This window comes from Bombina bombina, chromosome 5, assembly GCF_027579735.1.
Source record: "Bombina bombina isolate aBomBom1 chromosome 5, aBomBom1.pri, whole genome shotgun sequence".
Classification (NCBI taxonomy): Eukaryota; Metazoa; Chordata; class Amphibia; order Anura; family Bombinatoridae; genus Bombina; species Bombina bombina.
Window position 1 is genome coordinate 516,465,565 of NC_069503.1, and position 26,016 is coordinate 516,491,580.

The following is a 26,016-nucleotide window of genomic DNA, read 5'->3' on the forward strand; positions in this document are numbered from 1 at the left end:
TGTATGAAGTCTGTGTGTGTAATAAGGAGTGTATGAAGTGTGTGTGTGTAATAAGGAGTGTATGAAGTGTGTGTGTGTAATAAGGAGTGTATGAAGTGTGTGTGTGTAATAAGGAGTGTATGAAGTCTGTGTGTGTAATAAGGAGTGTATGAAGTGTGTGTGTGTGTGTAATAAGGAGTGTATGAAGTGTGTGTGTGTGTGTGTGTGTGTGTTAAATAAGGAGAAAGTGTGAGTTTGTTTGAATTCTCCCAAAATACCTTGATTGGGTCTTGTCAATGGAAGTACATATCTGCAGTAACATATATTAAAAAAACATCTGTAAAAAAATGTATAACTATATGGACTGGTATCAATTAACGAACTTACTCTGTTAAAGTAAGAATGTTATAGACAAATCTTAATTCTTTAGTAGTTACTGACAAAAGCCCAAATCAGAGCAAAATAATTGCAGACATTTAACTCAATCAATTTCATATTGTAAATATTATGATAATTGTGACCTTAAGCAACACAGATTTATTTATGAACGAAATAAAATTAACGACAGTGGGATGTTTCAAGTATTTATTTTGACACACTGCAATTGTAGCGTTAGGATTTCTTTACAACCCTCCTTTTCCCTCCCCCTGATTTATTCTGTAGAACAGAAGCAGCATTTAATGGAAGGTGGGCACTCTCATGTACTTCTCCTCCCCCGTGTCCCAATGACTGGTGTCTCCCAGACGTGTAAGAAGGAGGAGACACCAGTCAATGAATGAGGGGGAAGTCCTGCAAACATCCATAATAACTAACAGACTAATGAGTTCATTTCACTGAAACTGATGCCTAAGGGAGGAGGTGGATCAGAGCACATCAAGGCAGGGCTGGAGAAGGGGTCAGTCTAGCAGACTGTCTCGTCTGCATAAGTCTCTCATCAGTGTCTTTATCTGACCCCGATCAGGTCAGAGCAGCCGAGAGAGGGTCTGCCTGCCGCCGCTGCCTGCTGGGCTACACGGCTGTCACTATTTTATATGGGGGGATCCGGACGTATCCAAACAGCTCTCTTCCACATTATTACATTGAGGCTAGATATATAGATCCGGCCGAATAGACTTTTGTATTCAGTAAATAACAAATGTGAGTTATTACACCAGGCTGCTTAAACTGCTCTTCTGCTTAGCTAAATATCTAGACTCGTGTACATATTACAGCAAAATACCAATGCTGATCCCGTTGCAAATCATTTTCCTACCACATCCCCCATAATTATCACCCACACACTCACATGTATTTTTATATACACCAGTGAAATAGTTTCTCGTACTAATTTATGGATTATATCTGAAAGACTGAGAGTGCATCTAGATACCTAGTTAGTGAGGGATGTTTCATGACTACACAATAAAGAATGGTTAATGAAAAAAGCATGCTGTTTTGGAAACAGAACAGATATGTGGATTTATGTATTTAATTAAAAGCAGCACTGTATGTTTTTTTCTTTGCTGGGACTTGTTATCTTTTTAACCATTTCTAATTAAACAGCCTGTTTTGGGGTAAATTGATTTGGGTGTTTGAATGTAAAAATGCATATAAATAAACATATAAATAATGGGCATAAACAAAGCAACTAGCAGGATAAACTTCACCGCCCACGGGATTGTTGGAGCACTGGCAGCAGCTTTGTCTGTCTGATGTGTTATACTGGGAATTACTGATTTGTGGATAGAGATCTGAACAGGCTGTGCTCATATCTTGCACCCAGGACTGTGGGAGACAGAGAGAATGAAAAGAAATCAGCACGAAATAAAGAAGTTCTGCAAGAGAAACTAATAAAGTACAGCTATGGGAAAATTACGGTTTTGATCAAGTTTAAAGGAGGACAGAGTGTACATTTTAAAATGTAGAGCAAAGAAAGCAATAGATATTGTAGAGAAGGAAATGGGCCAATATATAGAGAGGGGCAGACGGAAGGAATTAGACCATTTGTAACTGTTGATAGGGAAGGTTTAAAACCACCAGAATTGCAGAGATTGCGTGCAAAAAAAATATGTAATTCAACAAAGAGCAATGCTGTGCAAGTGAAAGAAGAATTTGAGTCTAGCTTGAGAAAGGGCACTTGGAATTATAGAGACCGTGTGAAAATGTAATAAAACTAAAAGCAACAAGAGGAGAAATGGATGCAAGTGGATGCTATGAGAGTAGCTGAAAGGAAATTTGTAAAAAAAAATAAAAATACAGTGTGCAAAAAGAAAGAAGAGGTAAGAGTTGTAGAAACAGATATAAAAATAGTTTATTATTTGTCTTAAAGTGAGGGAGCAGATGTGTTTAGGATGACAAGGGAATACAAGAGATAATATAAAGATCAAGATAAAGCACCTGGCTGGATGAAGCTCTGTAATGATGAGACAAAAAAAAAACTTTTCTCAGATTAGATGGTGACATTGCAAGTCCAGAGGTGCGCTGCTCTCCTGCTTGCTGTATGTGGGCAAGTACTGAGCAGGCAAGGTGCGGTCCAGGTTCAGCCCTTTGTCTAAGAGGTCTCTGACCTGCCTTGTCTGATGAGTGATCATGATAGGATCAGCAGCACCGGCTGTCTGCACACATGCACCAGCAGCCGCATTTGCATCAGGCTCAGGAGGATTTTAGGCACGCTTGTGTGTTGGGAATAGAAAAAAAAAAATAGGAGGAGGGGTGCTGAGGAAGAAAATAAAGGAAACGGAAGCCAACCCAAAGAGTAATAGTAGCAATAGCAGTCTATCCAACAGCAGCAGCACCAGCACTAGGACCCTCCTCTGATCACCCCCCCTTGTCCTCAGCTCCCGCAGCAGTAGCTCAGCAGCACTGAGCAGTTAGCAGCAGCTAGGTGACTGTGCTGCCTCCTGTCTATTCACTCAGTGACTCTAGGGGAACCTAGAGCTGTAGGGACCATGCACTGCAGTTGCTGCTCTACCAGTGGCAAGTCCCTGGCAATGTGTGCCACCTCTCCTGGGATTATAACATTCACTACATGGGTTTTCCTGTTCAGCACTTTTGTTCGGATGTCTCTGGGATCTTCATTCTTGACAGGTAGAAACATTCTCTGTTAGTATATTTCAATAAAAACGTTACATATCATATTTATATGTATATATATATATATATTTATTTATATATATTTTATATATATATATATATATATATATATATATATATATATATATATATATATATATATATATATATATATATAGACACACATTCATTTAGGAAGTATACATTATGATATATTTGACATGGAATCTGGTCTTACTGGATAGATGATAAATATTTGTATTAGATGGATGTAAAATATGTAACAGTTATAGTAATTTATTTTGCAGCTGACATGATTAACTAACAGGACATCCTTTGTGCGTGTGTGTGTGTATATATATATGCACACACACACACACACACACACATATATACATATATATATATATATATATATATATATATATATATATATACACAAACACATATATATATATATATATATATATATATATATAGACACACACACATATTGGCGACTGGTTACCAATAGTGACACGTTTCACCATATATTAATATTATAATAATTATTATTTTTTATTAAGGAGTTGTGTCAAGCTATAATAATAGTAGCATGGTTCACATTCCCACTTTTTTATTGTTGCAAATTTGTGGTTGTTGTCCATTTTTAAAGATCCCTCCCATCAGCATAGTGACTGATAAACTGCACTTCAGTTATCTTAGACAGGTGGCTGGACCCTTATATTTGTTCTAGAGTTGTTCTCCTTGTTGCAAGAGATTTGCCCTGTGGGTCTCACCTTTTTGCTTGTATTTAATTGAAGGGGAATATCTTATATAGTAAATGAGAATGACTGCTGGATATAATTACATGTTTAAAGACAGGTGAGGAGGACCAAAGCCATTTTTAAAAGGCATGCCTTACTGACACCAGGTGCATAAAAGAAAACCAAGTTCAACTCTTAATAAATGCAAACAGCGTTGAATTTCAAAAAGTGATTTGAAACAGAGATAATACTAATCTTATCATAGAGAATAAAGACTAGGGAGGAGAGGTTGTTATAGGATATAGCTTTGCCTCTTCTTGGCTGTTAAAATGAGTTCTTGATGGACTATAAAAGGTTATATATCATCAGAATATGTCAGGCCAAGAGATATCTTCTGTCCTAAGTGCCCCCTTATTTAACTAAATACTTCCTTATACTTGTGGAAGCGACATATGAGCAGAATACAACTTGTAATAACTAGAAACATGAACCTTTTGTTGACAGGATGTGTTTTCCTAAGTAATTGAAAGTTACCATAGATCAGTCAGCTTGGCATAGTTATTAAAGCAATGTGTCTGAGCCCCAGATGATATATACAGTACACATCCTATTAAATGAACGCTCTGATCAGATGCCTTTCCTTACCCTTCATTAATCTGAGCATACTAATATTGAATTGTTCTATACTGTTGTTTAGAAAAATAAAACAAAGTATCCTACTAGAATTTAACTGCATACTGATCCTTGAAATGTAAAATCAGGCAGTGGTCCTTTTAAAAATAGGCCTATAATTGGTTCAATGGAGTCTTTTAAGACAACTGTAATTACATCTTCAAGTTTCTCATAAAAATTTATCACATGTGTTGTAAAACCTGAGCTTTTTACAAATATATCTTCTCTAAATATTCTGGTCCCTGTGGTCTTACAATAAAACTAGGGGAGTTAAGGACAGCTCATCACATTTCAAAGTATTTACTTATTAATAAAAAGCTGATGTTGTTTATATTGGGATGGTAAATGATCACCTGGTTCTCTTCTCTAAGGATCTGTGGCCAAATGTGAAAATGAAGGAGAAACTTTACAGATTCCATTTATCACGGATAACCCATGTATCTCCTGCGTTTGTCTGGTAAGTTTTACTTAACTTTGTTGCTGGGTTTTGTAGGTCATAAGAGAAGATCTATAACCTATGTCCATAAAAACGTGCATTATAACTGTCTGCTAAACCCTTATAAAAAGTATGAACATATGCACTAGTGCCCTGGGGTATTATATTTATCAGATGTCTATTTCATTTTTATTTATGACTTGTACAGAATGGGATATCCAGATAGGAATGTGTGTGGTTGAAGCATTTTATCTCTATATGTGAAACATCATAAAGAGCAAAATATACTGTTGTCAATGTTGTAAATGTGATGCTTTATTTTTTTTCTTCAGTGTCCCAATGTTGTGGTTAGGTTATTTTGATTTATAATAATACATTATTATTACATTATTATATTATTCTACTGTTAAACAAACATTTCATTAAGCATCACTATTCTTGAAAGTAATATTTAAAAAATGTATTTATATATTTTTATTATAAAGGTGAGATCATTCACACACACACACACACACACACACACACACATATATATATATATATATATATATATATATATATATATATATATATATATCTCGATTGATAGATATAGATTTTTTTTATATTTATTAGTACAATATGACCTGTGTAATCATACCATGATCCATGACTTATACAAAAGTTACTTGATTGGAATCTGCAACTCTTAACTTATATTGTGTCTTAAATTTATATTCAACTACACTAACCCCAGTGGTATGTTTAATAGATGTCATGATTACAGCTTGATGATTGATATAAGCAGTGTCAAAATATATTTATCCATGATAATACCTTGTTACTAGTATTTTCCCACTTAGGTAGTATTTTACGAACTCTTTAGTCACCATAGCAATATGTTGCAACCTGGTATGGCAACCGAAGTGTTAAACTATAAAGTCAAGTAATTCCAGTATTTTACAGAATATCAAATTGTTTAAAATACAAAAAACTCACATACAAATAACATAATCCTTCCAAAAGCTATACATTAGTACAGCTAAATATTGTAAGAAGTCTTATACGTTTTTTAGGAACCAGAAAAATTGGTTTATAAATAGTTAAATTGTTATTGTTTAAAGAGGTATTAGAGAGGTATTTTGTTTTTCAGTTTACTTTATTGGTTTATCAATTTACTTGCTGCGCACTTTGTCTATTTGTAAATTATGTAATAATTATAAATGTGTGTTTCACACACACACATATATATATACAGTATATATATATATATACATATATAAATGATTAATCATGTGAGCAAAAATTCAAACAAATGAAATGTATCAGTTTATTTTTGTTATATTTTAACCATTTGCAGTTAACAGAGATCTTGCTGCATTGATCTTTTGTAATACATAGCAACTTTTTGGAAAAAGGGAATTTGGAAACTAAATATTCACTAATAGTTCAGAAACTGTCAAGTGGGAAAAAAATGTTAATTTCTTATTGTTCTGATTTAGTAATATTTGGGATGCTGCTGCACAATTCAGCCACACAGTTGCCTAAGATAAAATAGAGATAGAATTTTTTTTTCCCACTGAATATTAAGTTTAATTTTAAAGGATGTCAATCTGCAAATCGAATTATCCATACAATATCTCTCTCTATGTCTAGTAAAGAAGACCTTGCAATATACTTTTATTCTGCATCAAGTGCAGTTGTCCCACTGACCTCTAAGAGAGGCTGGAGTGCATACTGCAGACTTGAGGACACTGACCCTAAAACATTTTACACTGAGTTAACTTAATCAGTGCAGGAGCTCGTCCCTAATTAGCTACAACAAAGGAGATTAGAAAAACATACTCAATAAGTTTTTCAAGGGGTCAGTTCATGACCAGAAAAACCCTGTGCATTTTACTAACAAAAAGACTCTATATACTTTTAAAACATGTATTTTGTATGCAGATCTTTTTGCAATGCAATGCTTAAAGTGATAGGAAAGTCAAAATTAAACTTGCATGATTCAGATAGAGCATGTAATTTTAAGACACTTAAATTCACTTCTATTTTCAAATATGCTTCGTTCTCTTAGTATCCCTTATTGAAAAAGAATACGCGCATATCCTAGCTAGATTCTGATTGGCGACTGCACACATTTGTCTCTTGTGATTGGCTAACTAGATGTGTTCAGCCAGCTGCCAGTAGTGCAAACGATAACAAGAGAATGAAGCACTTTTGATAATAGAAGTAAATTGGAAAGTTGTTTCAAATTGTATGTTCTATCCAATTCATGAAATACATTTTTGGGGTTTTCTGTCCCTTAAATTGCTGACATAAGCTATTCGAGTATACAAAATGACTTTGATGTCTCTTTAATTAAAATATCACACATAATATATTGTGCCAGCTGCTTTACAGCAGATCCAAAACAAAATATGACAGAATACTGACACTCACAAAAGAACATTTGCTGCATGCCTTTCCTAAAAACTCAAGGTGTATATAGTATGTAGTTTCGGATGAAACTACTCCCTTTAATGGAAAGATAAAGGTCATTCCTACACTGTGTTTATCACAGTAGGTGATAGGTATCCTTTAACTGTAATTATAAAAGGATTCAATGTATTGTTACATTTTTCTTGTGAGAATGCTGCACTTAAAGGGACATTCCTGTCACAGTTGAAATGCACATCAATACATTAGGACACGTGTATTAGAAATGCTTTAAACAAAAGCTAGCATGGTTTCATTAAGAGTTTTTGTAATGCATAGGCATGTAGATCATATCTAGATATGTTCTTGAAGGGATACTGAACCCACATTTTTTCTTTCATGATTTAGATAGAGCATGCAATTTTTAGCAACTTTCTAATTTACTCCTATTACATATGTTTTCTTCATTCTCTTGTTATCTTTATTTGAAAAAGAAGACATCTAGGCTTTTTTTTGGTTCAAAACTCTGAACAGCATTTTTTTTTATTGGTGGATGAATTTATCCACCAATCAGCAAGAACAACCCAGGTTGTTCACTAAAAATGGGTCGGCATCTAAACTCACATTCTTGCATTTCAAATAAAGATACTAAGAGAATTTAGAAAATTTGATAATAGGTGTAAATTAGAAAGTTGCTTAAAATGTCATGCTCTATCTGAATCACGAAAGAAAAATTTTGGGTTCAGTGTCCCTTTAACAGACTCCCCAAATTTTAAACAGCAAGACTGGTTAGAGATCTAGCAGTGTCTTGCATTGCGTCAGCAATAGATTAGTTTGCATCATACAGGGTATGCAAAAAAGTGATCCATGCAAACCTGAATTGCACATAAATTAAAGGGACAGTTCACCCAAAAACTTTCTCCCCTTTAAATTATTCCCAATGATCCTTTTTACCTGCTAGAGTGTATTAAATTGGTTGCAAGTAGCTCCTTTACTCATATTTCAGCATTTGAAATAGCTGATTTAGCTTGTGGTTTCCCAACCTATACTGAAAGTTTTGATACTTGCGTATATGCTATTGAAAAGCCTAAGTAAACACAGCTAGCAGAAGAGATTAAACCCTCAGTGGGGGCATGATAGTTAAGTAATACAATTATAATTTTCCATTGTTCTCTCTATGTATTGTCCTTTGGTGTTCCAGACAAATATAAGATAAGGAAGCAAGTCTGTGTACATGAAAGTGATAACATAATGAGATCTGATATTACCTGAAGCTCAACCCATTGTAATAGGCTGTGGTTTCAAAGCACAAAACCAGCTACTTCAGATACACAAATAAACCCGAAAATGCAGTTTCTCAAATATTTTATACTCTGCAGTTGGTATAACAAGTCATTTAAAATACATTTATGGAAAAACAATTTTACAGTGTACTCTCCCTTTAAGGAAAAGAACGTTCTCAGATGTGAATGTTATAGTTACAATAGATGTTTGTCATGTCTAGAAACACACTACTTAAAAAAAAAAGAAAGAAAGAAAAGTGGTCTGTGGTTTATAATTAATTTGGTTCATTTTGCAATTTAGATTTTCATCTACTTAAAAAGCCACTACCCTCATGACATACAGTACATGCGTGCTTCACACAAGAAATTCATTATGTGTGTTCCCATTTTTGGTGACAATTAGCGTACAAAGAGTATTTGATCCCTCTATCGTGGCACAGAGAAGAGATCAATTGCTGACATCCAGCTAAAATTTAAATTGCACTTTATTTGTTTTTTTGTTTTCAATAAAGCTGATTGAATTTTATTTTTTAAATTGCACACCTGTCAGATAGTCTTTGATTGTTTCACATCAGGCATGTTTTCATTGGGTGCCTATTATTAATATTATTAGATGATTGAGGATCTGCTTTACTACAATTACAATAAAACAGAAATAAGTCATTTAATGGAGCTTTCAACAATCAGTATCAAACGTTATTTGTTTATTTTTTTGTACTCTATACATAAAGTTTTTTCAAATCAAACTTTATTTAATTTACTTTTGTCACAAAGCTTAGCTTTAGGTGTAATCTAGTTCTAGTTTGTAGAATGTACAAATTCTAACAGGATCCTTTAGAGAGAAAGCATGTTTATTATTCTGATTTTGCATTTGTAAAGCTGTGATAAAAACAAATCCCCTTTCAACCTGATAATTACTCATTATTATATTATTGTTTTAACACATACTTAGGCCTATATGTATTACTTGTATTATTATTTTTGTGAACGTTTCAGTATTTAAGCAACAGTGAAATCTAAATATTCCTGTAATTCACATGAAAATAAATATTTAAACATTTGAAAATATTTTGCATGCATATAAGTTATTTAAAATGTGTTTAATTTGATGCTTACAGGAAGTACATGTCAGTATGTAACTGTGCCTTAAGGACTGATTTCTCACTGGCTGATAAGCAGAACCGTAAATCAGTAAAAGAACGTAATTTTTTTTCCCAAAAACTGTAATCCATTTTTAAATGCCATTTTATGAACAGAAGAAATAAATAAAAATACTCTAATGTCCTTTTCAAAATACTGCAAAGATACAAATCTAAAATCATTGCAATACATTGATTTTGCTAATCATTTTTCTTTACAAAAAAGAAAATATAATATAGGAAACCATAAAAAAATAAAGATAGTGCTTCACATTGACATTGCCCAATATTTGATTTTGAGGTAATCTAATAAAGTTTTTAGGAAGTGTTTTCCTTCAGGTTAAACACAGGCTCAAATGAGTAATATATTGGTTTTGAATAATACACAATTTATCTGACTTTATGGTACAAGACTTGACAGTACGTTTGGTGCAACTTTATATCCAGATCAAAATGGATTAGGATTAAGTGATTTAAATTTCCAAGTGGTTATAACTATATCATTTTTCAACACAGTTGTTCTTTCACCTTAGCCTGCTATCTTCACTTGTATGTATTTTCAGACGTGGAATTTTTGGACTATGCTAAAGTGACCTTATAAATAAATTACATCAGGCATATGATGGATCAACACTTAGACATGTTTGCATGAAAACATAAAAATAGGTCTCAATTTCAGTTAAAACTAGGAGAAAATGCCTTTTGCAAATCTCAGTATTCTCTCATCACTGATTGCTCCAGTTCTCCTACAGCTGTATTGAAGGTGAAAAACCAGGCTGCAAAGAAAAAGTATATTTTTTCAGCAGCTAAACACGTAAAAAAAAAAATATATATATATATATATTTTTAAACAATTGTACAAAGAGAATATTGTGTGCAAGTAGTTTAAAGGGACAGTAAAGTCAAAATGAAACACCAATTTTCATATAACTGCATGTAATAGACACTACTATAAAGAAGACTGTGCACAGATACTGATATAAAAATCCAGTATAAAACCTTTTAAAATCTTACTTAGAAGCTTCCAATTTAGCACTGTGTGATGAGGTTAGGCTGGGACACCCAGTGAAAGGGGTGAGAAAGTTAGAAGAGTAGACACTCCCCCCTCCCCTGCATATGAAAAGACAGATTACACAAACAGGAGCAAGCAGGAGTCTGTAGACATCAGTATACATCTGGTAATTTGGGGCTTGGTTAGGAGTCTGAAAATCAGCACAATGTATATAAAAATAAGCAAAACTGTACATTTTCACAAAAACACTCCCAGATGGGCTATATAAATGGATCATCTGCAAAACACTTATGCAAAGAAAAATCTATTGTACAGTGTCCCTTTAAATGGATTGGATAGAGCACTACATTTTAAATAACTTTCCATTTTACTATAGTTATCAATTATGTTTAGTTCTTTGTTAAAGAATAATTCTAGAGGGCCCATTTATCAAAGGGCTTGCGGACCTGATCCGACACTGCGGATGAGGTCCGCAAGACCTCGCTAAATGCGGAGAGCAATACGCTCTCCGCATTTAACATTGCACCAGCAGCTCACAAGAGCTGCTGGTGCAACGCCGCCCCCTGCTGACTCGCGGCCAATCGGCCGCCAGCAGGGGGGTGTCAATCAACCCGATCGTATTCGATCGGGTTGATTTCCGGCGATTTCTGTCCGCCTGCCCAGAGCAGGCGGACAGGGTTATGAAGCAGCGGTCTTTAGACCGCTGCTTCATAACTTGTGTTTCTGGCGAGTCTGAAGACTCGCCAGAAACACGGCCCTTCAAACTCCGTACGGAGCTTGATAAATGGGCCTGTAGGTGAGCTCAGGAGTGTGCACATGTCTTTAGTCATCTGACAGCAGTGTTTACAACACTGTCTATAGCAATGTTATACATAGTTGCAAACACTGCTGCCATAAACTTCTATAGATACGTGCATGCTTCTAAGCTCTGATCAGCCTACCTAATTACTCTAAACAAAGGATATCCAGAGAACAAAACAAATTAGATAAAATAAATAAATTGGAATGTAGTTTAAAATTGCATGATCTATCTGAATCACTAAAGTTTAATTTCAAATTTACTGTCCCTTTAACTGAGGTTATAACTTTTTCTATCTTTAAAATGATTTAATTGCATGGTGCATTTCTTTCATGTATGAGAAAAGTTAGGTTTTATTTTCCTTAAAAATAACATTACTAGTGGAGATTTTCTCCACTGGAAAGACAACTTGCACTTTTGTAAAAATATTTTAATCACAATTGTGTGTCATGATATCACCATATCCCCTTGATGTTCTAATATGCCTGTAACAAAAACAACTTATTAGGCATCCCCTCCTTCCTATTAGAGCATATAAATGTAAGGAGGAAAATGACTTAAAAGGCACAATATACTGTACAATATTTTTTTCCCCTTAAAGGGACAGTCTAGTATAAATTAAACTCTCAATATTCAGATAGGACTTTTAATTTTAATCAACTTTCCAATTTACTTTTATCATCAAATTTGCTTTTTTCTCTTGGTATTCTTAGTTTAAACTAAACATAGGTAGGCTCATATGCTAATTTCTAAGCCTTTGAGGGCTGCCTCTTATCACAGGCTTTTTTAATCTCTTTTCAACACAAAGAGACAGAAAGTACACGTGGGCCATATAGATCAGTGTTTTTCAACCAGTGTGCCGTGGCACACTAGTGTGCCGTGAGATATCCTCAGGTGTGCCACGGCAGACTGACAACCGTGTGACATATTTTTTAAACTTTGCTTGTTTTTTACTCCCAGTGCAGGGGTAGTTTGTAGGATGCATGGCATAACATTACAATACATACAGTATGTGTGTGTTTGTGTGTATGTGTATATATATATGCTGTATTAGGCTACAATGTGTGATTTTTTTTAAATTTTGGGATGGTGGTGTGCCACAGGATTTTTTAATGTAAAAAAGTGTGCCACGGCAAAAAAAAGGTTAAAAATCACTGATATAGATAACACTGTGTTCAGGCACAGGGGGTTATTTAAGATTTAGCACAAAACAATGCTAAATTTAAGACCATAGATAATAAACAGTCACAGTCATGTGATCAGGGGCTGGAAGAAGGTTCCTAGATACAAGGTAATCACAGAGGTAAAAAGTATATTAATATAACTGTGTTGGTTATGCACCTCAATCAGCTGAGATACCTATCTAGGCATCTCCATAAGCACTCTTCTATTTTTTGTTTCTGCTAAGTATACATATATTAGTCTGTGATTGGCTGATGTCTGTCACATGATACAGGGGGCCGGAAAATGGGAGAAAAAACAAATGTGCCAGAAAAAAAAATCTATTGCTTATTTTAAATTCAGAGTAGGTGTTATTGCATTGTCTTTTTTTGATGCCCTTGTTAAAGTGAAAGTAAAGTATGAAACCCCTCTATGCTGCAACGCAAACTACATATAAAAATAGAGTTTAATTTTTGTTTTGTTTTTTTATGATCAAATAAGGTTATAATGGTAGCTTTTAATCTGAATATTTATTTCGTCGTCTCTCCGCCCGGATCCCAATTTTTATTATTATTTAGAAATTACGAATATTGTCTTTACTATTCTTATTGGTCCCCCAGTGGCGTCTGAATATCCTCACTTCACATCCACAACTTCAACTACGCATGCGCATTGTCCACAACAGGCAAACGCGATTGCAAATAGTTACATCGGATCAATCAGAATTTTAGTTTATATTTTAACGAATGCGCAGTGGATGTAGCTGCACGGGAGCGCGCACGGATGAACTCGTAAGAGCGGGTGGGATTGCTCTTACTTGAAATATAGCTAGACCAGGAAATGAGGGGGGGGGGCGTAGGAACATAATAGACGGTACAGTCTAATAATATTAAATATAAACAAAATAATAATTAATTAAAAAAAACAAAGTTAGCGACTGTAAAGAGTGTTAAATGAGGAATCCCTTACATTATTTGTTTGTGGGAACAATACATTTACTTTTACTTTAATTATGCAACGGTACTGCATTTAGTTGTCCTTTAATGTATTTCCAATGACTTGTTATATCAGCTGCAGAGTATAGAATGTATCAGGTTTATTTGTGCATATAAAGTAGCTGCTTTTGTGCTTTATAACCACAGTCTATTACAATGGGTTGAGCTTGCAGGTAAAATCAGATCTCATTATGCTATCACTGTGTACATACACATGCTTCCTTATCTTATATTTGTCTGTACACCAAAGCTCAATACTTAGAGATAACAATGGAAAATTGTTTTTATTAGCTATCTCTTCTACACCTCACCTAAAGTGTAATTTCCTCTGCTGGCTGTGTTTATATAGCCTGTCAATTGCCTGGACTTAAAGGGACAGTCAACACCAGAATTTTTGTTGTTTAAAAAGAAAAATAATCCCTTTATTACCCATTCCCCAGTTTTGCATAACCAACACAGTTATAATAATACACGTTTTGCCTCTGTAATTATCTTGTATCTAAGCTTCTGCTGACTGCCCCCTTATTTCAGTTGTTTTGACAGACATGCAGTTTAGCCAATCAGTGCTCAGTCCTAGGTCACTTTACGTGCTTGAACTCAATGTTATCTATATGAAACGTGAACAAATGCCCTCTAGGGGTCAAAATGTATTCAGATTAGAGGCAGTCTTCAAGGTCTAAGAAATTAGCATATGAACCTCCTAGTTTTAGCTTTCAACTAAGAATACCAAGAGAACAAAGCAAAATTGGTGATAAAAGTAAATTGGGAAGTTGTTTAAAATTGCATGTCCTATTTAAAACATGAAAGTTTTTTTTGGACTTGACTGTCCCTTTAAGTATAGAAACTTTCAGTATAGGTTGGGATACCCATGGCTAAATCAGCTATTTCAAATGCTGAAATATTGATAAACAAGCTACTTGTAAACAATTTAATACACTTCATCAGGTAAAATGGATCATTGGGAACAATTTAAAGGGCAGAAAATTTGGGGGTAAACTATTCCTTTAAATGACCTTTGTACCAATCTGGGCTTTAGTCCACAACAACAAGACTAGTCCCTGCTATAATGATGGTATATATAGACTGCATTGTTTTACAATTGTTATCAGTTAAAGCTAATTAGGGTCAGCAGTGTGCAGTTTAAGTTCTGGGATTTAGAAATTGCTCAATTTTCAGAGCTAAATTAAAGGGGGGCAAAATAAATAATGAAAATATATTGCAAACTTGGTTCATTATGCATAACTAATCATTTTAGGTTCTTTTGATAGTTTAATTATTACACAATGATTTCTTTTAAATATCCAGTAGTTACTGAAGTTCCATTGTTTTTATTTTTGAGGTAAGAGATAAATAACTATTATGGAACACTTATGGAATACTTTGTATTTATGGTAATGTAAAATCATAAAATCATTAAATAAATAACAAGCAATTAAATATGGATAGGAAATATATGTCATCTCTATTTTAAAACTAACAGGGTGATGCATGTCTCTATACAACTGGGCCTGATATGCAAAATTCCCATTGCATTATTGGTGAACAACTACTCGAGCAGAAAAAAAAAAAGTCTCAGAAACATAATTTTTACCAAAAACTTAAATATATTTTAAAATGCATTCTTTTAGTGTCAACAAGGAAAAAAAATTAAAGGGACATTAAACACACTTAAATTGTAATATAAAATGTTTATGTAAGTGTAGTAAATAAAAAGATTTGTAATATTTATTTTGTCCTCTTTTTCCTTTAAAAATGGTTGGCTTTCCAATTCCTGTTAAAAATGGAAGGGTAGACTCCATACTAAGCACTGCTATATTCTACAAAGTCATTGGTTGCACATTATAGTGACCAATTTAAAACTATCCCTAATTGGATACAGCAGAGAAGGACATCTTAGTTACAACATGGTGGATCTCGTTGCTTTATGCATACAAAAACTTTATACTTATTTTTTTAATATTATTAATAAACAACTAATGTATTAAGAAAATACACCTGCATATTATTCTTAGTCTAATCTTTGTTTTGTATACATAATACTAACATTTATTTAGTGTTAAATATCCCTACTATTTTGACATCCCTTTAGGGGTGTCGTTTGCGCTGGGTATTGTCTGCACACTGGGTATTTGTTTCGGATAAAGTGCATCTTATTATACTGAGAAACTGAGCACCAGAAAATAAAGTCGAGTATTTGTGAGATCTGAATGAATTGCATTGCATGGTCATTATAGCTTAACATTTCACAGTCAAAGGTGGCTCTATAAAGAAGAGAATCCTTAATCTACTTAAGTGTAAGGAAAGTCAAGTAACAACAGTGTGACTGACATTTTTATGATGCTGTTTAATGTCTGTTTAGGAATAGAACATACACAGTCAAGCTTAAATGAAAAGGATCAATAGGGAGATTTGTAGCACAAAAGTAATGCTGCCCCCTGCCTGAAGCTAAAGGGTTATTTTTAGTAAATAGATGCAGAGACTTTTCCACTTTGGAAATTGCAAATCTCCCGGCAAAGTGGCCATTGTTTTGTCTTTTTTTTGTCTTTTTCCTTTTAACGAAGATATTCTGGAGTCATTGCTTGAAAGAGACTTATTAGTTTGAAATCATACGAACAATGAAAGTACAAAGGAATCGTGTTTTAGGTTTAGATTAGTTTAATTTTCACGGTGTCATCTCAGAATTGGATGCTATTAAATTACATTGTAAATCTGATTGTCTTGAGCTGTTTATAAAGAAAAACAAGCAAGAAAGTAAAAATGATAAAATAAAACAACATTTTGACAACATATAGCTAAACTGGAAAATATATTTATATTCCAAAATAATTAAATTATCAACTACAGTACTTAATTTTCTTAATAGATTTAAGACAGCTGAATCTTATTAGCCGGCAAAACTATTCTGTACTAACTTGGAGACATTCACTGGCTTCTTAAAGGCCCAACAAAGTCAACTTTTTTTTTTCTTTTTCCAGGCAACAAAATAGGTTCAAGGTGCAAAGATGCAGCTGTTTCATATGATACATAATAGCATTTTTTATTTCTTATTTAATGTCCCTTTAAATTACATTGCAAATATGTTTATAAACAAAAACAGGCAAGAAAGCAAAAATAAAAATAAACAAAAAGGTAATGTTACAATATGTCTAAAATAGAAATTCTATTTATATAAAATAAATACATTATAGACTAATGCATTTATTGTTCTTAATACATTTAAGACATACTCTTATTTCTTGTCAGATCTGATTTATAATCATTTGCAGATATAAACAGCCTTTTAAAAGGACAGTAACATCAAAATTAAACTTTCATGATTTAGATAGAACATTTAATTTTAAACAGCTTTCCAGTTTGCTGCTATTATCTAATTTGCTTTGTTCTATTGATATCCTTTGTTGAATAGAATACCTAGGTAGGCTCAGGAGCAGCAATGCACTACTGGGAGCTAGCTGCAGATTGGTGGATGCACGTATATGCTTGTTGTCATTGGCTCACCTAGCTCTTTGTAGCATATTGCTGCTTTTTCAGAAACAAAAGATACGATGAGAATGAAGCAAATTTGATAATATAAGTCAATTAAAAATATGTTTTAAATTGTATGCTCTATTGGAATTATAAAAGAAAAATGTGTGATTTATGTCCCTTTAATGGGTTAATTTCACTTAATTGGCAAACAAAATAAATAAATATAACTTATAGATTTATTTCTTTTTTAACAAAATTAATTGGCCTTCAATATTGGGTAAATGGTGAGTTAAAGGGACAGCAAACACCAGCATTTTTTTAAAAAATAGATAATTCCTTAATTACCAATTCCCCAGTTTTGCATAACCAACACAGTTATAATTATACACGTTTTACCTCTGTAATTACCTTGTATCTAAGCCTCAGCGTACTTTCCCCTTATTTCAGTTCTTTTGACAGACTTGCATTTTAGCCAATCAGAGCTGTCTCCATGGTAAATTCACATGCATGAGCTCAATGTTATCTATATGAAACACGTGAACTAATGCCCTCAAGTGATGAAAAATTATCAAAATGCATTTTGATTAGAGGCGGCCTTCAAGGTCTAAGAAATTAGCATATGAACCTCCTAGGTTTAGCTTTCAACTAAGAATATCAAGAGAACACAGCAAAATTGGTGACAAAAGTAAATTGGAAAGTTGTTTAAAATTACATGCCCTATTTGAAACATGAAAGTTTTTTTGGACTTGACTGTCCCTTTAAATAATGCTATCCAGTATGTGAAAGAGGATTTTACTTCCTTATCCACATTATTCCAACCACAAGATAAAGCCAAGAGTACATACTCATGGATACCAAAATGGTCTTGCAGTGTGGTAAGACAATGCAAGTGGGTTAAACCTAATTGTACACTCAGGGCTAGGTTACAAGTGAGGCACTGATATTACAAGTGGAGCAAAATCATGATTGCTTTAATCCTTACTGCAATCTCAGAGCTGTGGTAAACTGTTTTCCAAAACAAAAAAGTTGCACAAAACACATCAAAAATACATTACAAAGTACAGTTACACTCATATTAAGGGGACAGTCTAGGCCGAAATAAACTTTCATGATTCAGATAGAGCATGTAATTTTAAACAATTTTCCAATTTACTTTTATCACCAATTTTGCTTTGTTCTCTTGGTATTCTTAGTTGAAAGCTTAACCTAGGAGGTTCATATGCTAATTTCTTAGACCTTGAAGGCCACCTCTTTTCAGAATGCATTTTAACAGTTTTTCACCACTAGAGGGTGTTAGTTCACGTATTTCATATAGATAACACTGTGCTTGTGCACGTGAAGTTATCTGGGAGCAGGCACTGATTGGCTAAACTGTAAGTCTGTCAAAAGAACTGAAATAAAGGGACAGTTTGCAGAGGCTTAGATACAAGATAATCACAGAGGTTAAAAGTATATTATTATAACTGTGTTGGTTATGCAAAACTGGGGAATGGGTAATAAAGGGATTATCTATCTTTTAAAACAATACAAATTCTGGTGTAGACTGTCTCTTTAACACTGTCTAATAAAAATTATTACAGTATATAAAATATTGTACAAAAAAGTTATAAGGGCTCAAAGATTGGAGATCTCAGGTGTTAGAAAAAAAGGCAAAGGGTTTTAATATTGAGACACATACATATACATGTCTAACATGTAACATGTGTGTACATATGTATTAATGCATTATATGTGTATATATGTATATAAAGTCATATATACACATATAACAACATTAATATATATGTACACACACACAAGTTAGGGTTTTCACGCTATTCGGGTTAACGCTAGCTTAATTTTTTTTTAACTTGTAATACCAGCGCAACCCAAATAACGCAAAAAGCTTAACAATAGCTGTGTTTTTGCTTACACAGCCACTTGTAATCTAGGCCACAATGTTTTAACCTTTGGAAATAAGTAACATTGACATTGAAGATTGGTCATTTACTCAGCTGCCAAATCCAGAGCTCAGCATTTTGTTTCGACCATAACAGTAAAGCAAGATTGTGAACGGGAACAATGTTTGATGAATGAAAAACACACAACTGCATGTAATTTAAAGGGATATTGAACCCAATTTTTTTTTCTTACGTGATTCAGATAGAGCATGCAATTTTAAGCAACTTTTTAATTTACTCCTATTATCAAGTTTTCTTTATTCTCTTGGTATCTTTATTTGAAAAAGCAGGAATGTAAGCTTACAAGCCGGCCCTTTTTTGGTTCAGAGCACTGGATAGCGCTTGCTGATTGGTGGCTGCATTTATTTTTAATTTTTCTATTTTGTCCTGTAATTCAACTGTGAAAATTATAGGCTTTCCTAAGTGCTGACTTCAGACTTTAACACTGCTCTGTTGCACACAGTCATTGGTTGCACACTCCATCGATTATTTTTACAATATTTAAACAATAATATATTTAGTAACACATCTGCATAATATGCTCAGGCTAATCTTTGCTTTGAGTATATTTTTCTAACTAGCATTTATTTAGTGATTGATATATCTTTAAAGCTATATTGCCTGTACTGCTTGGATCATAGCTTCTAAAATGGCGGATAACATTTCATATATGTAGCAGGTACACCCACTAAACTTGTGTAGATTACTGTTGGATTTTATGTACTAAGGACTAGAAGAATGTTTGGCAAATTTGTTGAAAATCTATGATTTAGGCCAAAATTAAAAGCCAGAACTTTTTATTTCTCATTGTGTGTATATTTAATATTTAAAGGACCAGTCAACACATTAGATTTGCATAATCAACAAATGCAAGATAATAAGACAATGCAATAGCACTTAGTCTGGACTTCAAATGAGTAGTAGATTTTTTTATAACAAATTTCAAAGTTATGTATATTTCCACTCCCCTTGTACCATGTGATAGCAATCAGCCAATCACAAATGCATATACGTATAGTCTGTGAATTCTTGCACATGCTCAGTAGGATCTGGTGACTCAAAAATTGTAAATATAAAAGACTGTGCACATTTTTTTTAATGGAAGTAAATTGGAAAGTTGTTTAAAATTACATGCTGTATCTGAATCATGAAAATTTTATTTAACCTGAGTGTCCCTTTAAGCATGGTTTGACTAACTTCATTAAACTTAAAGGGATAGGAAAGTCAAAATTAAACGTGCATGAATTAGATAGAGCAGGTCATTTTAAAACACTTTTAAATTCACTTCTATTTTCAAATGTGCTTCGTTCTCTTAGTATCCCTTGTTAAAAAAATTAATATGCACATATCATACACTAGTGGGAGCTGCTGCTAATTGGTGCCTGCACATATTTGTTTCCTGTGATTGGCTAAATAGATATTTTTAGCTTCCTGTCAGTAGTGCAATGCTGTCCCTTCAGCAATGAATAACAAGAGAATGAAGAACATTTGATAATAGAATTAAATTGGAAACTTGTTTAAAATTGTATGTTTTATCTGAATCCTAAAAGAAAAATGTGGGGTTTACTATCTCTTTAAAGGGACATGAAACCCATATTCTTTTTTTTTTGTGATTTAGAAAGAGCATGCATTTTTAAACAAGTTTTCAATTTACTTCTATTATTTAATTTGCTTCCTTCTCTTGTTATCTTTGACTGAAAGGTTTATCTAGGAAAGCTCAGCAGCAGCAAATAACCTAGGTTCTAGCTGCTGATTGGTGGCTGCATATATATACCGATTGTTATTGGCTCACCCATGTGTTAGGAGCGCCAAAAGAGGCTGAAGTCTGCATATGAAATGTGTATATAAAATGGGTATTTAAAATGTAAACACATTTATTAAAGCATACATATTTCATATTAAAGGGACACTGAACCCAATTTTTTTCTTTCCTGATTCAGATAGAGCATGCGATTTTAAGCAGCTTTCTAATTTACTCCTATTATCTATTTTTCTTTGTTCTCTTTCTATCTTTATTTGAAAAAGAAGGCATCTAAGCTAAGGAGCCAGCAATTTTTGGGTTCAGAACCATAGACAGCACTTGTTTATTGGTGCTGTCCAATCAGCAAGGACAACCCAGGTTGTTCACCAAAAATGGGCCGGCATCTAAACTGACATTCTTGCTTTTCCCTGCCTCGCTCCATAAGACTTTCCCCTAGTTTTAACAGCTTCAAGCACTCCCTAAAAACTCTACTATTCAGGGATGCATACAACCAACACTAACCTTTCCTAACTCCATTGCTTTCCCCTTGAACCCCTTAGAATGTAAGCCTATGGGCCCAGCTGTTTACAGGTCGCTTCATAAGAGCCGACTACAACAGTGAAACTCTCGGCAGGGCCCTCTACCCACTTGACCCCTACAAAAGCTATCCTGTACACCGACTATGTCTACAGCGCTGCAGAATCTGTTGGCGCTCTGCAAATACCTGATAATAATAATATAGTAGTGTCTATTAAATGCAGATATATGAAAATTGGTGTATACTGTCCCTTTCTTTGTTTCTTTGTTGAAAGCTAAATCTAGGTAGGCTCATATGTTAATTTCTAAGCCTTTGAAGGCTGCCTCAGGGCATTTTGATATCTCGTATGGAGTCAGCGCTGATTGGCTAAAATGCAAGTCTGTCAAAAGAATTGAAATAAAGGGCAATCTGCAGAGACTTAGATACAAGGTAATCACAGAGGTAAAAAGTATATTAATATGTGAAGATTAAAAGGTACATTTTTTTTCTCAATAGGAGTGAAATGTAAATTTTGATGAATTAACGTGCCCCTGTTTTTAATCTAATTTTTAAAAACCGGGCACTTTAGCATCAAATTGACATTCACTTTAAAATAGATAATTACTTTATTACCCATTTCCCAGTTTTGCATAACCAACACAGTTATATTAATACATTTTTTAACTCTGTTATTACCTTGTATCTAAGCCTCTGAAGACTCCCCTGTTATTTCATATTTTTTACCTACTGGCATTTTAGCCAGTCAGTGTCCTCTCATAAATAACTCCGCAGGAGTGAGCACAATATTATCTATATGTCACACATGAACTAGCACTGTCTAGCTGTAAAAACTGTCAAAATGCACTGAGATAAGAGTCAGCCTTCAATGGCTTAGACATTAGCATATGAGCCTACCTAGGTTTAGCTTTCCATTAAGAATACCAAGAGAACAAAGCAAATTTGATGATAAAAGTAAATTGGAAAGTTGTTTAAAATTGCATACCCTATCTGAATCATGAAACTTTAATTTTTACTAGACTGTCCCTTAAATATTGAATGTTTTGTCTGAATTCTGAAGTTTGTTTAATATTGACTTTTATGTACCTTAAAGGGACACTCAATCAAAATTAAACTTTCATTATTCCGATAGAGCATGCCATTTTAAACAACTTTCCAATTAACTCCAGTTAATAAAATGTGCACAGTCTTTTTATATTTAAACTTTTTGAGTCACCAGCTCACACTGAGCATGTGCAAGAATAAGTGTGTATGCATTTGTGAATGGCTGATGGCTGTCACATGGTACGTGTATGCATTTGAGATTGACTGATGGCTGTCACATGGTACAGGGGGAGTGGAAAAAGACATAACTTAAAATTGTCAGAAAAAAAATCTACTACTCATTTGAAGTTCAGACTAAGTGCTAATGCATTGTCGTTTTATCTTGCATTTGTTGATTATGCAAATCTACTGTGTTGACTGGTCCTTTAAATGTAGTTTCCTTTTGAATTTTACACTACTTTGATATTGGGGACAATTAACTAGCAAGGAATGAAGCATGTTATTTAAAGGGACAGTCAAGTCCAAAAAAAACTTTCATGATTCAAATAGGGCATGTCATTTTAAACAACTTTTCAATTTACTTTTATCACCAATTTAGCTTTGTTCTCTTGGTATTCTTAGTTGAAAGCTAAACCTAGGTAGGCTCATATGCTAATTTCTTAGACCTTTAAGGCCGACTCTAATCTTAATGCATTTTGACATTTTTTCACCACTAGAGGGCGTTAGTTCATGTGTTTCATATAGATAACATTGAGCTCATGCACGTGAATTTACCGAGGAGTGAGCTCTGATTGGCTAAAATGCAAGTCTGTCAAAAGAACTGAAATAAGGGGGCAGTCTGCAGAGGCTTAGATACAAGGTAATTACAGAGGTAAAAACGTGTATTAATATAACTGTGTTGGTTGTGCAAAACTGGGGAATGGGTAATTAAGGGATTATCTATTTTTTAAAACAACAAAAATTCTGGTGTTGACTGTCCCTTTAAAACTCCTGGGGACACTATGTGAGACAGGTTGAGAGATTCTCAGCCATGTTCCCAGTGACTATACCTATGTCACTAAAGTAGATAACACTGACAAATAAAATGCAACACTGCATTTTACAAAAGGAATGCACAGTGAGTCAGTACTGTGGGACTGCATTCTTATTTCTTAAAAGGGACAGTAAACATTAAAGGGACAGTCAGCACCAAAATTGTTGCTGTTTAAAAAGATAGATAACGCTTTCACTACCCATTCACCAGCTTTGCACAACCAACATTGTTATATTAAAGGGACACTGAACCCAATTTTTTTATTTCATAATTCAAATAGAGCATGACATTTTAAGCAACTTTCTAATTTACTTATATTATCAAATTGTCTTCATTCTCTTGCTATTTTTATTTTAAAAGCAGGAATGTAAATCTTGGCAGCCAGCCCATTTTAGGTTCAGCACCATGGATAGCACTTTCTTATTGGAGGCTTACATTTACCCACCAATAAGCAAGCATAACCCAGGTTCTCAACCAAAAATGGGCCGGCTCTAATGCATCACACTGCTTTTTAAATAAAGATAGCAAGAGAACAAATAAAAATTGATAATAGGAGTAAATTAGAAAGTTGCTTAAAATTGCATGCTCTATCTGAATCATGAAAAAAAAATTGGGTTTTGTGTCCCTTTAATATACTTTATAACATTTAAAAATCTACATTTCTGCCTGTTTCTAAGCCACTAAAGACAGCCTCTTATCACATGCTTTTGTATTAGCTTTTCACAACAGGGGAGTGCTAGTTCATGTAAGCCATATAGATAACATTGTCCTCACGCCCGTGGCTTGTGGCAGACACTGCACCAATTGGATAAGAAGTAAGTCAATAGATAATAAATAAAAAGTCATGTAATCAAAGGGCTGTCAGAAAAGGCTTAGAAACAAGGTAATCACAGAGGTATACAGTATATTACTATAACCGTGTTGGTTATGCAAAACTGGGGAATCTATACTATAATTGCGTTTGTAATGTCCGTCGCCATCGTAAGTTGCGCACGCATCCTCAATGGAATGTTGGCAGCGCAAAGGACAAAAGAATTGAATTCCGAAAATGGCAGGGTGCCATTTTCGGAATCCACCAGGATGCAGCGAAGGCAAACGGAGCATTACAATAGCAACAACTAATCGCCCATATTAAAGTATTAAAAAAAAAAAAATAACCACCCGCATCAAGTATTAAAAAAAACAACTAACCGCCCGCATCAAGTATTAAAAAAACACACCACCCGCACGAAATATAACAAAAAGAAAGCCTACACGAAGTATTAACTCCTAAACCGCAAAAATCCCTACATCGCAATAAACCTATTTTCCCTATTAACCCCTAAACCGCAAAACCCCTACATCGCAATATACCTTTTTACCCTATTAACCCCTAAACCGCAAAACGCCTACATCGCAATAAATCAAATTAACTTATTAACCCTTTAAACCGCCAAAACCCACAACGCAAATAACTATTTAAATAACTAAGGTACCCTACCCATATACAAAGTCCCACCTAACATTAAAAAAACTACCCATTGCCCTGAAAAGGGCATTTGTTTGGGAATTGCCCTTAAAAGGGCATTTAGCTCTTTTACTGCCCATCCCTAATCTAAATAAAACAAACCCCCCCAAAAACCCTTAAAAAAATACTAAATCTAACCCTCCCCAAGGTTGGTACTCACGGTTCCTGAAGTCCGGCGGAGAAGGTCCTGTTCCAGGCGGTGAAGTCTTCTTCCAAGCGCAACCTCTTCTTTTTCCAGGAACATCCTGTGCGGAGCTAAAGACTGAAGACCGCGGAGCTGAAGACCGGCGACCCTGGAACTGGCGACCATGGAGCCATGGAGCATGGAGGATCCTCTTCGTACGATCTCCAATAGTGAATTCAAGGTACGCGATTAAAGATGGCGTCCCTTGAATTCCTATTGGCTGATTTGATTCTTCCAATTCAAATCAGCCAATAGGATGAAAGCTACTCAAATCCTATTGACTGTTTACATTAGCCAATAGGATGAAATTCTATTGGCTGATTTGAATAGCCAATAAAATTTTCACTTGCTCTCAAATGTCAAAGTAAGTTACATTTTCCTTCCTAATGCATTATGTGACAGCCATCAGCCAATTACACAATGCATATATACGTATAACCCATGAATTTTGCACATGCTCAGTAGGATCTGGTGCCTTAGGAAGTGAATTGGAAAGTTGTTTAAAATTGTGTGCTCTATCTAAATCATGAATGTTTAATTTTGACTTGAGTGTCCTTTTAACTTGGACAGTTGCCTCCATCCTGAAGTGGTTAAATAAACTAGTTTAGCTAGGTTTAGCTTTTAACAAAGTATACCAAGAGAACAAAGCACATTTGATGACAAAAGTAAATTTGACAGTTTAAAATTGCATGCCCTATCTGAATCATGAAAGTTTAATTTTGACTTTAGTGTCCCTTTAACCTGAATGTTTAATAATCTTTCTAACATGGATTTGTCATTTCCTTTTGTGAATCCATCAGTAACAGTTCACTCTTAGTGAAAATTTATAAAAACTGTTAAATTATCTCATCTTGTGTTAAAGGGACAGTCTACACCAGAATTGTTACTATTTAAAAA

General features: G+C 34.1%; 1 protein-coding gene across 1 annotated transcript in view; it reads left to right on the forward strand.

The window, feature by feature from the left end:
• Nucleotides 1-2,508: 2,508 nt before the first annotated feature.
• Nucleotides 2,509-26,016, forward strand: part of BMPER (BMP binding endothelial regulator) — a 300,921-nt gene continuing 277,413 nt past the window's right edge. The window contains exons 1-2 of the mRNA XM_053714435.1: nucleotides 2,509-3,045; nucleotides 4,820-4,905. Coding sequence (XP_053570410.1) covers nucleotides 2,907-3,045; nucleotides 4,820-4,905 — 225 coding nt within the window. The 5' untranslated portion in view covers nucleotides 2,509-2,906. The remainder of the gene's footprint in view (nucleotides 3,046-4,819; nucleotides 4,906-26,016) is intronic.